At 47.0% G+C, this 12,972-nt stretch overlaps 1 protein-coding gene across 1 annotated transcript in view; it reads right to left on the minus strand.

Annotated features, from left to right (window-relative positions):
- GTF3C1 (general transcription factor IIIC subunit 1) overlaps window positions 1-12,972 on the minus strand; it is a 232,364-nt gene that overhangs the window by 154,441 nt on the left and 64,951 nt on the right. Inside the window, 1 exon segment of the mRNA XM_088466729.1 lies at window positions 2,407-2,552. Coding sequence (XP_088322855.1) covers window positions 2,407-2,552 — 146 coding nt within the window.

The raw sequence follows: 12,972 nt of genomic DNA on the forward strand, positions 1-12,972 counted from the left end.
CAGACAGTGCTGCTGCTTCCCCACTGGTGCCTGTTGAGTCAAAGCAATTATCTCAGATGACACTGCTATGACCCTGAAGCAGCTCCCTCGGTGGAGAGCGGGCTGCCGGCTGTTACACTGCCCATCCCAAGAAAAATAAAAAAGGCAGAGCAGCTTAAAAATTGTCCAAACCCTGAGGCACTAAAATAAAACAACTTATTTTAGGATGCAGGGGAGAGGCATAGAGGACGAGGAGCCGTGCTGGAGGACTTTATTTAGTGCCGACTCCTGACACACCTGTTATACATGGTCAGTGTTCTCCCCAGGCTGTTTTCTGTGGGCACATCGCCCGGCAGAAACAGCCTACCGCCCGGCATTTTCCCCCGCCGACCCCTGCTGTGGAACGCTGGTCTCTGAAGTGACCGGAAGCTAAAGAAGCCTCCGATCGCTTCAGAGGCACGCGTTCCCAGTGATGCAGCCAGCCCTGCGCGCCTGCTAGATCTAGTTAGATCCAGTCAGAGCGAGGCAGCGGGAGTGGCGAGCAAGTTAAGGTAAGTTCTGGGCTGGGACCAGTCTGGGGGCACTGCCTAAGGGGCAATATTTAAGCCTGGGAGCACTGCATAAGGGACACTATTTAAGCTTGAGGGCACTGCATAAGGGACCAGCTTGAGGACACTGCCTAAGGGACACTATTTAAGCCTATGGGCACTGCATAAGGGACCAAGCCTGGGGGCACTGCATAAGGGACACTATTTAAGCCTGGGGGCACTGCATAAGGGACACTATTTAAGCCTGGGGGCACTGCATAAGGGACCAGCCTGGGGGCAATGCGTAAGGGACACTATTTAAGCCTGGAGGCACTACATAAAGGGACCAGTCTGGGGGCACTACTTCAGCATGGGGGCACTGCATAAGGGCAAAGCAAAACTACAAGGGGCAATGCATAAAGGGGAAAACTACAGGGGGCAATGTATAAAGCACACAATACAGGGGGCACTGCATATGGGGATAACTACAGGGGGCACTGCATAATGGGCACTTTTGACTGAGAGCCAGTGGGGGAGCAGCCGAGACCTGTCGGGCTGGAATGGTAAGAGAGATACCCCTTTTCCCGGCGCACGCATTATTGCGAAGGCCCCCATCCGGCTACTTCTTGATGCCACTCGGCTGGAAAAACATTCTGGGGAGAACACTGCATTGTTTCCAGTGTCCTCCATGGATGAAAGATAAATCATTTTTTTTGTTTGCAAGTTAAATCCTTTTCTTTGAATTTATTGAGAGACACTGGGTCATAGGAATACAAACTCTGCATTGGGAATTTGGCACTTTAAATTCAAACTTAAGCTCCTCCCTCCTCTTTCTCCACATCCAGCAGAGAACTACATTTATCTAAACAAGCCACAGACAGAATCAGCAAAACAGAAACAATATCTTCTCCAAAAAAACAAACAAACAAAAAAAGACAAGTGTTGACAGGAGGACTAGAGTGTACAATGGGTGGCTGCTCAGTGTCCTTCCAATAGAATGATTTAACTGAAGTAGAAAAATGCTCTTAGGGGTGGGAACACTAGACAATGGGGACTGCACAAAGCTACACAGGTGGCCAACCTCTCTTGGTGACTTGAGCAAAAGGTCAACCATTCTGCACACTTCCTGGTTCCTATGTACAAAGGTTCTCAATGCCCCTACAATGTCCAGAGAGCCCTCTCTTTCTTAGCAGACATTACTGGTCTAAGGCCAGTATCAACATATTATGATTTAGTTTAAACTTAGAGACAACCTTGGGCTGAAAGGAAGCTGCAATAACCTTTTCATCTTCATGAAACATGAGAATATGAAACATACAAAGACAAAGCCCAGAGCATCAACACTCTACAAGCTCTGGTGATAGTCAACAGGAAGGCAGTGTTCCAGGAAATGATCTTTAAATCCACTGAATCCAATGGTTTAAAAAGGAGAGTGCTGTAAAGTCAGAACCAGGTTGGATTGTGGCAGTCTTGCAAAATTGCAAAGTCAGATGAGAAGATGCAAGCATACAGAGGATGGCGTTCTGTGCTCTACTGTGCACAGTCTTACCGATGTTAATGCAGCTATGCCGGGAATGATGGGCGAGCCTCGGTGTTGAATGTCCTTATACATTGATGGGAGTTGACGGATGTCGGGTTCCCACAACTCACATCCAACACCGTATGACCTCCACCCTACAGAGAACCATGAGGGAACACACTCACTGCAGGCCTGGATCTTAAGAAATTTGAACTTATTTAAAGTACCAAAATTTCAGTGGAGGCTCTGTATTCTTATGGTCAGTGTCCCCCAAGATGGTGACAGAGAAAAACACATTTAAAGCAAAAATTTGAAAACACTTTAGCAAACCATGATACTAATTACACAATTTGAAACAAACACAAAGACAAAAACAATTACGTGAACAAGCTCTCCACTAATCGCAGGTTCTTGACTGTCTCCACTATTAGGTTTTTCCTCTTTAACAGGCGGTAAGTTTCACGGGATCTTTCCAGCAATGCAGCCTTAGAGGATTTTTTTACTTTTTTTCTTTCAGGATTCTTGTCCTAGATTAAGATGCACAGTCGTTTGTAAAGAAATCTAAATGTTGTAAAATAAAATGGGGGCAGTGGACAGCTCGATTTAACCAGGCAGTATCAAGACATTACTAAAGACAACACCAAAAAGTAAAGTTTGCCGTTTCAGTACATGCTATATCAAAAGTAAATATATACTAAACATTATCAAATTTAACATGTCAAAATGGTGTATCACGTGGCAATAACATGTTAGTTAAAATATGCTAATGTTGTTAACTAGCAATACATTAGGAACTTGAGATATAAATTACTTTTTAGCAATGAAAGATTAAAAAAATAAAAAAAAATTTTACAAAGAAAAAAATACAAAGAAAATTGAAGGGAAAACAGCATAAACCCCAAAGACCAGTAGAGAGGAAACCATTCACTGAGTATACCCAATGGAACCAGGAATTATATATTTCAATTATTATTATTTTTAAGCTAAATATATAAAATTATCTAAAATGTATATCAAATACATAAAATCACAGCAGCAGAGGAATATATGAATAAGGCCATAATATTGTCAGAAATGTTAAATAGTAAAAAAACAAAAACATTTAATCCAATAAAAATATTTTAGTACTACCTAAATAAGACAGATTTTTTTTTTTTAAATAAAGACAGAAAATTAGAATTATGGTAGACTTACCATTGATAGCTCTTCGAAGTCCATAGGGTCCACAGGGATATCATGGGGATAATGTGCTTAGAGTGATCCAGGCACCAAACAGTTAAAGCTTTCAGCTCTCAGGATGCCTCTGGTTCTCCTCCACATATACCCCTCCCCTGGCCACAGGCATTCAGTTCAGGAAACAAGCCCCAGGCAGGAGAAGGAAAGAGGAGAAGAACGAACAAACGTACACCAAAAACTCTCAGTAAATGAGGGAAACCGTGCCAGAAAGAAAAATAGCCAATGAAGCCAGGTGCATCGGGCTGGATGCCCTGTGGACCCTATGGACTTTGAAAAAGAAAATTAGAGTTATGGTAGACTTTCCATTGACAACTCTTTTTCTTCAGAGTCCATAGGGATCCACAGGGATACCATGGGGATATCCTAAAGCAGGGTGGGGGACGACCCGGAGCAGAAAGGAGAACTCGTTGCCCAAAGGAAGCATCCTGAGAGGTAAAAGTATCAAAGGCATAAAACCTGGACTGAAAACCACGTGGCTGCCTTGCACAATTTTTTAAAAAGTGTGGACGGAAGACAACCATGCACAATTGTTCAGCAGAAGCACCACGACGAAACGCCCAGGATGGCCCCACAGACGTAGTAGAATGTGCGGTCACTGTGTTTTGGACAGAGAGATCAGCCTGTGTGTATACCCGAGAGATAGTCATATGTAACCATTGAGCAAGAGTCTGTTAGCTAGCCATCCCAGTTTGCGAAAACCATATAGCACAAAAAGAGCATGTGATTTTCTAACAGAGTTTGTACGCTCCACATATATACGTAGAGCACGAACCACATCCAGGAAGGCTTCACCTACAGAAGGGTCTAAAGACTGAAAAGTTGGAACCACAATCTCTTCATTCACATGAAAACGGGACACTACCTTAGGAAGGTAACTCTCCCTTGTATGGAGCACAGCTCTACCCTGGTGAAAAATAAAAAATGGGGAGCAACAAGAGAGTGCTGCCAAATCAGAGACTGCATGCAAAAGAGATAGCTAGGAAAAAAAGGGTCTTCACTGTCAACCATTTCAAATCTACAGAGTCCAGAGGTTGAAATGGGGGAGCTTGTAGCCCTTTGAGAACCAAAGACAAATCCCACGGTGCTACCAGTGGGAAATAGGGTGGCCGAATTCCAAGAAACGCCTGAAAAAAAAAATTCCAACATCTAGCAAAGAAGCAATCCTTCTCTGGAACCAGACTGACTGTGCAAGAACCTGTACTCTCAGGGTGGCCAGGCGGAGGACCAAGGTCTAACCCAGCCTGGAGAAAAGCATGTACCCAGGAAACCCTAAAACCTTAGGGTTATACTTTCTGTGGGAACACCATTAACCTAAAGACTGCGAAACTTTGTAATAGATGCAGGCAAGGAAGGTTTTCGTGCCCTAAGCATCATTTGAATCACAGAGCTGGAGAAATCTTTGGCTCTTAAGATGGCAGACTCAAGAGCCACGCTGACAAAGACAGATGGGGTAAGTCCAGATGTAGGCAGGGACCCTGTGTTAAAAGATCCGGCCATAGAGGAAGAGGAAACAGAATGTCTATGGATAGATTCCTTATGTCGGTGAACCAATGACGTCTGGGCCAAGCAGGAGCCACTAGTATTACTGTTCCACCTTCCTGCTTGAATTTCCTGAGGAACCTTGGGAGGAGGGAAATCGTCGAAAAGAGATACGCCAGTTTGAAGTCCCATCTTACTGCCAGTGCGTCAACTAAGGTGGCTGAGGGGTCTCTGGTCCTGGACCCGTTCCTGGGGACCTTGTGGTTGTGACGTGATGCCATGAGGTCTATTTCTGGTAGGCCCCATTTGTTCACTAGGAGTCGAAAAAACCCCGGGCGGAGAGCCCACTCTGCGGCGTGTATGTCCTGATGAATTAGGAAGTCCGCTTCCCAATTGAGGACTTCCGGGATCAATATTGCAGAGACAGCCGGAAGATGACGTTCTGCCTAAACCAGAAAATGTGTCACTTCCCTCATTGTTGCATGACTCCGGGGGCCTCCCTGACAATTGAGATAGGCTACTGTGGTCACGTTGTCGGACTGAATCTGGACTGGCCTGCCCTGGAGCAGGTCCTGTGCCATGATGAGTGCTTTGTATACTGCTCAAAGCTCCAGAATGTTTATGGGCAGATGACTTTTCTAATTTGTCCATCTTCCCTGAAAAGGTGTGATAACCTGTCACTGCCCCCCATCTGTGAAGACTTCGTGGTGAGAAGCACCCAATTTGGAATCCAGAATGGGCAACCTTTGTCAAGGGGGGGGAGGAGAGAGAGAGGGGGAGGGGGAAAGGGAGAGGAAGAGGGAGAGAGAGACACACCTCCAGAGTAAGAATAATCCTCTGGGACCTTATTAGATGATACGGTCCGTTGCACCGGAAGAGATTCAATCGTTGCAGGGGTTTGGAATGAAACGGAGGATACGCCACCATGTCAAAGGTGGATACCATTGACCCCAGGACCTGCATCGCTGATATAATGGATACCCTTTGATTGAGTAGCATTTTGTGAATTCGCAATGATAGGGACGTAAGCTTGTCCTCAAACACCCTTTGTGCCTGAGACTCCAAAAGAGCTCCCAGATGTACCATCAGCTGTGTTGGAGAAAGAAAATATTTTTTCCAATTGATGATCCAGCCGTGCGTCTGTAGACAGGCCATGGTCATTTGGAGATGGTGTTATAGAACAGCTGGAGACTGTACCAATATCAGAAGGTCCTCCAGATATGGTAGTATTCTGACTCCCTGACGCCTGAGGTATCCTGTCATTACCGCCATTAAAAATGGCAATGTTGTTGCAGGACCGCAAACTGCAGAAATTGTTGGTGGGATGGCGTAATAGGCACATGCAGTTACGCATCCTGAAAGTCCAGGGAAGCCATAAAATCCCCAGGTTGCATTGCCTAAATAACTGACCGGAGAGTCTCCATAGGAAACTTGGGTACATGGATGAACTTGTTAAGGTATGACGCCTCCGGAAAGTGAGGGCATACCCGTGAGAGACCACTTCTCGGACCCAGGCGTCTGTTTGATGACAGTAGTCTGCAAACAGGAGAAGTTGGCCCCCCACCCTAGGATGCCCCAAGAGGAGACCCGCCTCATCAAGCAGAGGGTTTGTCATCCGGCTTAAAAGCTGGACGTCTGGCAGGCCAGGATCTCTTAGTTTGCTGTTGGTTTTCTTGCGAGACCTAGATGGCCTGGAGGAAAACTGTCCTTTTGCTCATCCCTGAGGACGAAAGGACCGAAAAGACTGCCTAGACTTCAAATTATCTGTTGATGGCAGACCTGCAGATTTTGAAGCTGCCAGAGTAGCTATATTATCTTATTATGCTCCAAAAAGTATATTCCCAAAGAAAGGTAAGGATTTCAGAGCCTTCTTTGACCCTGTATCTGCTTTCCAGAACCTTTACCAAAGGACTCTACAAGCTACAACTGAGGCTGCCAATGCCTTAGAAGCTAGGAGCCCAGCATCTTTTGCCGCTTCTCCCAAATAGGAAGCCGCTTCCCGTATGTGGGAGATATATATCAGCTGTTCATTCTTCAACAGCCTTGGCTACTCAAGCCCCAGCCATAACATGTTAAAATTTTTCTATCTGTAGAATCTTTAAGAGAAGATGCTGACTGAATAGGCAACGTAACATTCCTGACTAAAAATCATATGAGCATCCACAGTAGGAGGGATTTCCACTTGATACATTCAGAAGCTGGGAAAGGATACAACGATGCTTTCGTAACATGCTCAGATTTAGGAAACTCAGCTTTTACCACCTTCTGATGTTTAAACACTGGGGCCTTCTTTCTAGGAACGGGTTCATCATCCTGAATATTTAGGATTGATTTGACCGCCCTTTCTAAAGAAGGAACATCCACTATAGAAGGACGGTCCTCCTCTCCCGAACTAGACCCTGGGGAAGAACCTGGCGCATCATCCGATTCCTCAGATGATGCGTCTGAATCTACATGCTGAGCAGACTGATAAAAAGATAACATCCGCTTAGGCCCCTTAGTGACTACCGGTCTGTCTGCAACAGACTGAGCCATACTCGAACTTGAGTGGGCATAAACATCCACCCAGGAAAGATGTATAGGAGGGGCAAATATATGTAGCATGCTGTGGGTATGCCATTAAAGGAGGTAGTGTAGGAGTAGCCAACTGATCCACTAGCTGTGTCATCACCTGAGAAAAGGAGGACACCTAAGATGGCTCCTGTAAAGGGGCTGGTAGACTGAACTGGTGAGGTGGTTCTTTATAACAGACAGCACACAAGCCATCCTTTACAAAATCCTGAGGGGACAACCCTTCCTAACAGAATTTATATTAAACCAGCACAGGGGCCTCCACCCCGTTTCCCTTTACTTTTTGACATATCAATTATAAAGCTAACAATGCAATGTAATGTGACAGCCTTCTCAAATAACAAGTAAATGTGAAGTACAAAGAGAACCCCCCACACACCTGCAACAGAGGGATGAGAAACAACTGTGATACAGTAGTTATAATTGACAAAATATAAAGGCAGTAACAACACAGCAGCTAGCAAACAGTCACATACAATGCATATGCAATTAAGTTGCCATAGACCATGTATCAACTACTCAAACACAAGGTTTGGTAGGATATAGAGCACCATATACCTGACCCAGGGGAGTGGTATACAGGGAGAGTGACCCTAAACCTCCTGAGACCAAACCGCTTCAGCAGAGCACAGACAGTGGACTGTGAACATTTCATATGGACTAGGTAGGAGGAGCGACCCAGACGCAGGAAAACCTTATGAGTGATCTGCGTCAGGGGAGGAGCTGCCGGGGGAGAGTCTACCTCCCCTAAGCTACATCAACCGGCTGGGTATACTGGCCTCATGGCAGCTGAAGAATCTGCTACCAATCCTCGGCGTCAGAAGATAAGGCCCCAGTGGTCTAATGAGGGAGTGGACACTCAGGGCCTCCCTGCAGCGGCTTCCGGTGCGTCTACAGCGCCGGAAGCAAGGAATGCCAGGCACGATTCCCCGTAAGCGAGGAATCGCCTTACCTGACATCTCTGTGCGTCCGGTTGCAGTCCGGGCCCCAGCATCGATGCTAGCAAGCTCTGCCGTTACCCGCAGAAAACCAAAGACGTTACTGGTGTTGCGGCTCGACAGAGGTACACTGAGTTGCAATGCATGCGTCTTAATACAGACGCTCAGCACTGCTAACTCAAAAACAAAGAAATAAAATATAACCTAAAATAGAAGCTTGGGACTGCCTGATCAGTCCCCTGTTACAAAAGGTGAGTCTGAATCCTGCCGCACAAAAACGCACAATTGTATGCCTGTGGCCAGGGGCTGAGTATATGTGGAGGAGGACCAGAGGCATCCTGGGAGCTGAAAGCTTAACTGTTTGGTGCCTGAATCACTCCAACCACATTATCCACATGGTATCCCTGTGGATCCCTATGGACCCTGAAGTAGAAATGTAATCTTTAAAACATGAGGTAAAAACTTGTGTGGTTGACTTTTCAATAAAGCAAGTCTAATACTTTGGAGCTCAAATGAAATTCATATAAATTCAAACTCTTCACATTGAATGCTCCTGGCAATATGTGAATGCTGCCAGCTATCAATTAGTATTGACGGCATTGCTCTTTGGCATAACCGAAAATGTCTGTCGTGAAACCTGGTACTATATATAATTATGCAATTTAAAAAAAAATTACATTAGAATAGTAATCGCAAAATACGTCATATAGCACGTTTTTACACGCTACAGCAAGGTGGGGACAAGGTTTTTAAAATGAGTGGGTCCTGCAGGACGCGCTGTTTGTCCTGTCTGTGTGCAGCACCACAACATCCAATCACTGGCGGTGGAGTCTTCTCAACCAATCGCTGTCAGCAGATTCTCCTCACTGCAGCTCCCAGAATCCCCCTCGTGCTTGCAAGTCTCCTCCTCCCTCTATGTCCACCTTCAGCAGCAGGGAATTCCTCAGGATGGTGAAAGCTCCAACCCTCATAGTTCTCCTTTCCGGCCCGCTCTCCCTGCCCGATAGCTAGACTGATGCTGGCACGCATTGCCGGGCCAGTACACCTTCACTGCTGCTTTGGAGTAGCCGGCGCTGTCCCTGTGTTGGTGAGGTAACAGTGTGAGCCGTCCCGGCTGCCGTGCTATTACACCTCCCAGCCTACCCTGTTGGCTGGGACTTGTGATTCCCCTCCAGCCTAAGAGCTAGAGACTTCCTGCCACTGCTTCCCTGTGATTAGGATCTACAGTGCACCGCGCTCAGCACAGCACTGTCCGTATGTATGGATGAACCATGACTATACCAGGATGTTTGTGTTCTGGCAACTGCTGCCCGCTCCTCGCTCATTCAGGGTCTCAGACAGACTCAGTCACTCTTCCTGCGCCCACTCGTCACTCAGCCACACTCCGGTTTTTCTCCCTCACACTCTTCTCCCGCCGCAGCCACTCTCCAGTTACTGTGCCTCAGTGGAGATGTTGGGCGCGGGCGGTGTCTGTGGGGATGTTGTCCGCGGGCATTGCCGATAGGTGTCCCAGCTATCTACCCTTGCCCCCTTCCTACACCCACCACTGCCTGTCCCTAACCTCCTCCTTGCCAGCAATACTGCTCCAGCTATCTACCATTGCCCCCTTCCTATACCCAGCACTAGTTTTCCCTAACCTTCTTGCCCCCAGTACTCCCCCAGCTGCTATTTACCCTTACCCTCCCTATCCTTAGTACTGCTTGCCGCTAACCTTTTCCTTGCCCGCAGTACGGCACCAACTGCTATCCTTGCCCCACAGCACTACTAGCCCCCTCTTTGCCCCCAGCATTGTCGCAACCGTCTGCATTTACCCCTCCCTATCCCAGCTCTGACAACCCTAACTCCCCATCTAGCCCCAGCTCTACCACAACTTCTCCCTGCCTTTACCTCCAGCTCTACCCCAACTGCTGCTTGCACTTAACCACCTCTACCCCAGCTGTCCCCAGGTATGTTCCAACTGCTGCCTGCACCCCCCCTCCCCAGGGTTCCCTGGGGCCCACAATTTTTTTCACTCAGCGAGATCACTGTGGGGTATAGACAGAGGTGTGTGGAGTCTGGCCAAACAACAGAGTAAGGAGGGCATCGAATGTCCCACATGAATTTGGAGACATGGATTTTACTGGTAAGTATAAAAATCTGGTTTTCTCCTTCATCCACTGGAGTTACACTTGGGATGTCCCAAAGCAGTCTCCATGGGATGGAACACTATGTGGCTGCACAAAGCACCCTGCACCCAAAACTAGTGATCTTGGACACGAATGTATCAAAATAATAACAAGGTATGCACGGTGGACCAGGTGGCAGCGGGGGGACGTAATCAGGATGCCGGTGGTTGAAATGTCGATCAGCAGAATCCTGACACTGAAAGCCCGACATGGGACTAAAGATAGACGTCTAAATACTGACGCCTATCATTAGCCCCATGCCGAAATCCTGACGCCCGACATACCGAGCGTAGCTGCGACGGGTCAGCCACGGGGTGATGGTTAGGTTTAGGAACCCTCCGGTGGAACTTAAGGTTAGGCACCCTTTCGGGAGGATAGGTTTAAGCTAGGGGAAGGGGGCGTTAGGGACCACCGGGGGGAGGTTAGGGTTAGGCACCTCCCCAGAGAGGGTTAGGTTTAGGGTGCAGGGAGGGGGGGGGGGTTAGGGTTAGACCCCCCTACCAGAGTCTTAGGGTTAAGCACCCACAAGGGAGGGTAAGGGGAGGATTTAATATACTTACCTGCCGGCATTGGGATTATGATGTGTCGGGCTTCCAGGGTCGGAATACCCAACCCGGCAGCGGGATATAGGTGAGCAGCAGAGGCCCCGTGCTGCTCAGCCCAAGAGGCACCCACCAGCCTAGAGGAATGAGCCAAAACTCTAGAAGTGCAGGCTGTTGGATAACCGTTCAGATAAACCTAGAAATTGTTTGCTTGGAAGCCGTCCAACCCCACTTGTGAAAGCATAAATTATAAACAAGTTGTCAGTCTTACATAAAATCAAGGTACGGGAAACATACAATCACAGGGCCCGGACAACATCCAAAGAAAGTTCTGAGGAATCTTCACTGGGAAGAACCAGAACCACTAAAGGCTATTTGATGAGAAATTTGGAAACAACCTTTGTCAAAAAAGGAAGAAGCTCTGTCCGGACATCATGAAACACCAAATAAGGAGTGTGACAACACAGAGCTCGGAAACTCTCCTGGCAGAGGCAATTGTCAGGAGTAAAGGCAACTTCTAAGAACGGTATTTCAAGTCCACCGAATCAAAAGGTTCAAGTAGATCAGATTACCAGAAATTTAAAACAAGAGCTATGGGAGGAAGAAAAGGAGGCTGAATATGGAGGACCACCTGAATTTAAATATACAGTTCCGGGATCAATGCCAATCGGCGCTGGAAAAAGACAAGACATGGTAGAAACCTGCACGTTCAAGAAGCCCAAAGCCCAGGCAAGCATCCAAACGCGCGAGACAAAAAGAGGAAGAAGGAAACTCATTTTGCTCACACTAAGCCACATAAGCCTGCAAAATGCGGTGGTAATGTGCGACGGATACCAGCTTTCGAGTCTTAAGCATAGTTGGAATGACTGCCTTCGGAATACCCTTCGTCTTTAGTATAGAACAGTGGTTCCCAAACTTTTTTGAATCACGGCGCCCTAGAGTATCAGCATTGTTTTCACGGCACCCCTAAGTTTAAGCTTGTTATTGAGAAATTCAGAAATTAATTCGAGTAAAATAGTAAAGTTAAGTATATTGTGCTTAGCGGTCATCAGGTTCAGTTATGTGGTGGTGGACAGGTTTGCTCTTCTGTTTGTTTACATATTTACATTATATTGACCATAAATAATTTGATTTGGTGCTGTATCACAAACCTGAGGTATCCCAGCAAGTGTCCCAAGGCACCCCAGGGTGCCATGGCGCAGTTTGGGAACCACTGGTATATAGGTTTCAAAAGCCACGCCTTTAAAAGGAAGCCAAGGTAAAACTTGGTGAAAGAAGGGGCCTTACTGCAGGAAGTCTGGACAAAGAGGAAGAGGCCACACATCATCCAGTAGTAGACGTTGAAGGTACAATTATCACAACAGACGTGGCTAATCTGGAACTACGAGGATCACTGTTGCACGCTCCAGTTTGATGCGTTTCAGAAACTCGGGCAGAAGTAGGAATGGTGAGATCAAGTAAATTGGGTAAAAAGTCCACGGTGCGCCAGAGCTCCCAAATCCCTTGCTATAGAGCAATAAAGAGAAATTTTGTGGTTGATAAACGCTGTGAGATAGACGTCTGTCAACTCCCATCATGCTACCTGATCCTAGAAGATGTCCGTGTGAAGGGACCACTCAATGCATTGTAGGTCCTGACAACTGAGGTAGTCCACTTCCCAATCGTTGACCCATGAGATGGTACATGCTTTTCCGCCCACTTGAGAATGCAGACCATCTCCTTCATGGCTAGGACATTTTTCGTTTCTTCCTTGATGACTGATGTAAGCTACCGACATGGCATTGTTCGACTGGACTTATACTGGATGCCTTTGCTGGATTGGATGAGACGCCGTCAATGCGTTGAAGACTGCTTTGAGTTCCAGGACATTGACAGAGCCTATTGTTGGGAACAAATTCCCTGCAACTTAGTCTGAAGAACTGCTGTCCCCCAGCCTCTTAGATTGGAGTCCTACTTACCAACGCTAATCCCCTCCATTGCGTGGTCCCACAGTGTCCTTAGGAACCCGGACGCTGG

The sequence above is a fragment of the Taudactylus pleione genome, unplaced genomic scaffold (genome assembly GCF_031769625.1).
Source record: "Taudactylus pleione unplaced genomic scaffold, aTauple2 ptg000066l, whole genome shotgun sequence".
NCBI classification, from domain to species: domain Eukaryota; kingdom Metazoa; phylum Chordata; class Amphibia; order Anura; family Myobatrachidae; genus Taudactylus; species Taudactylus pleione.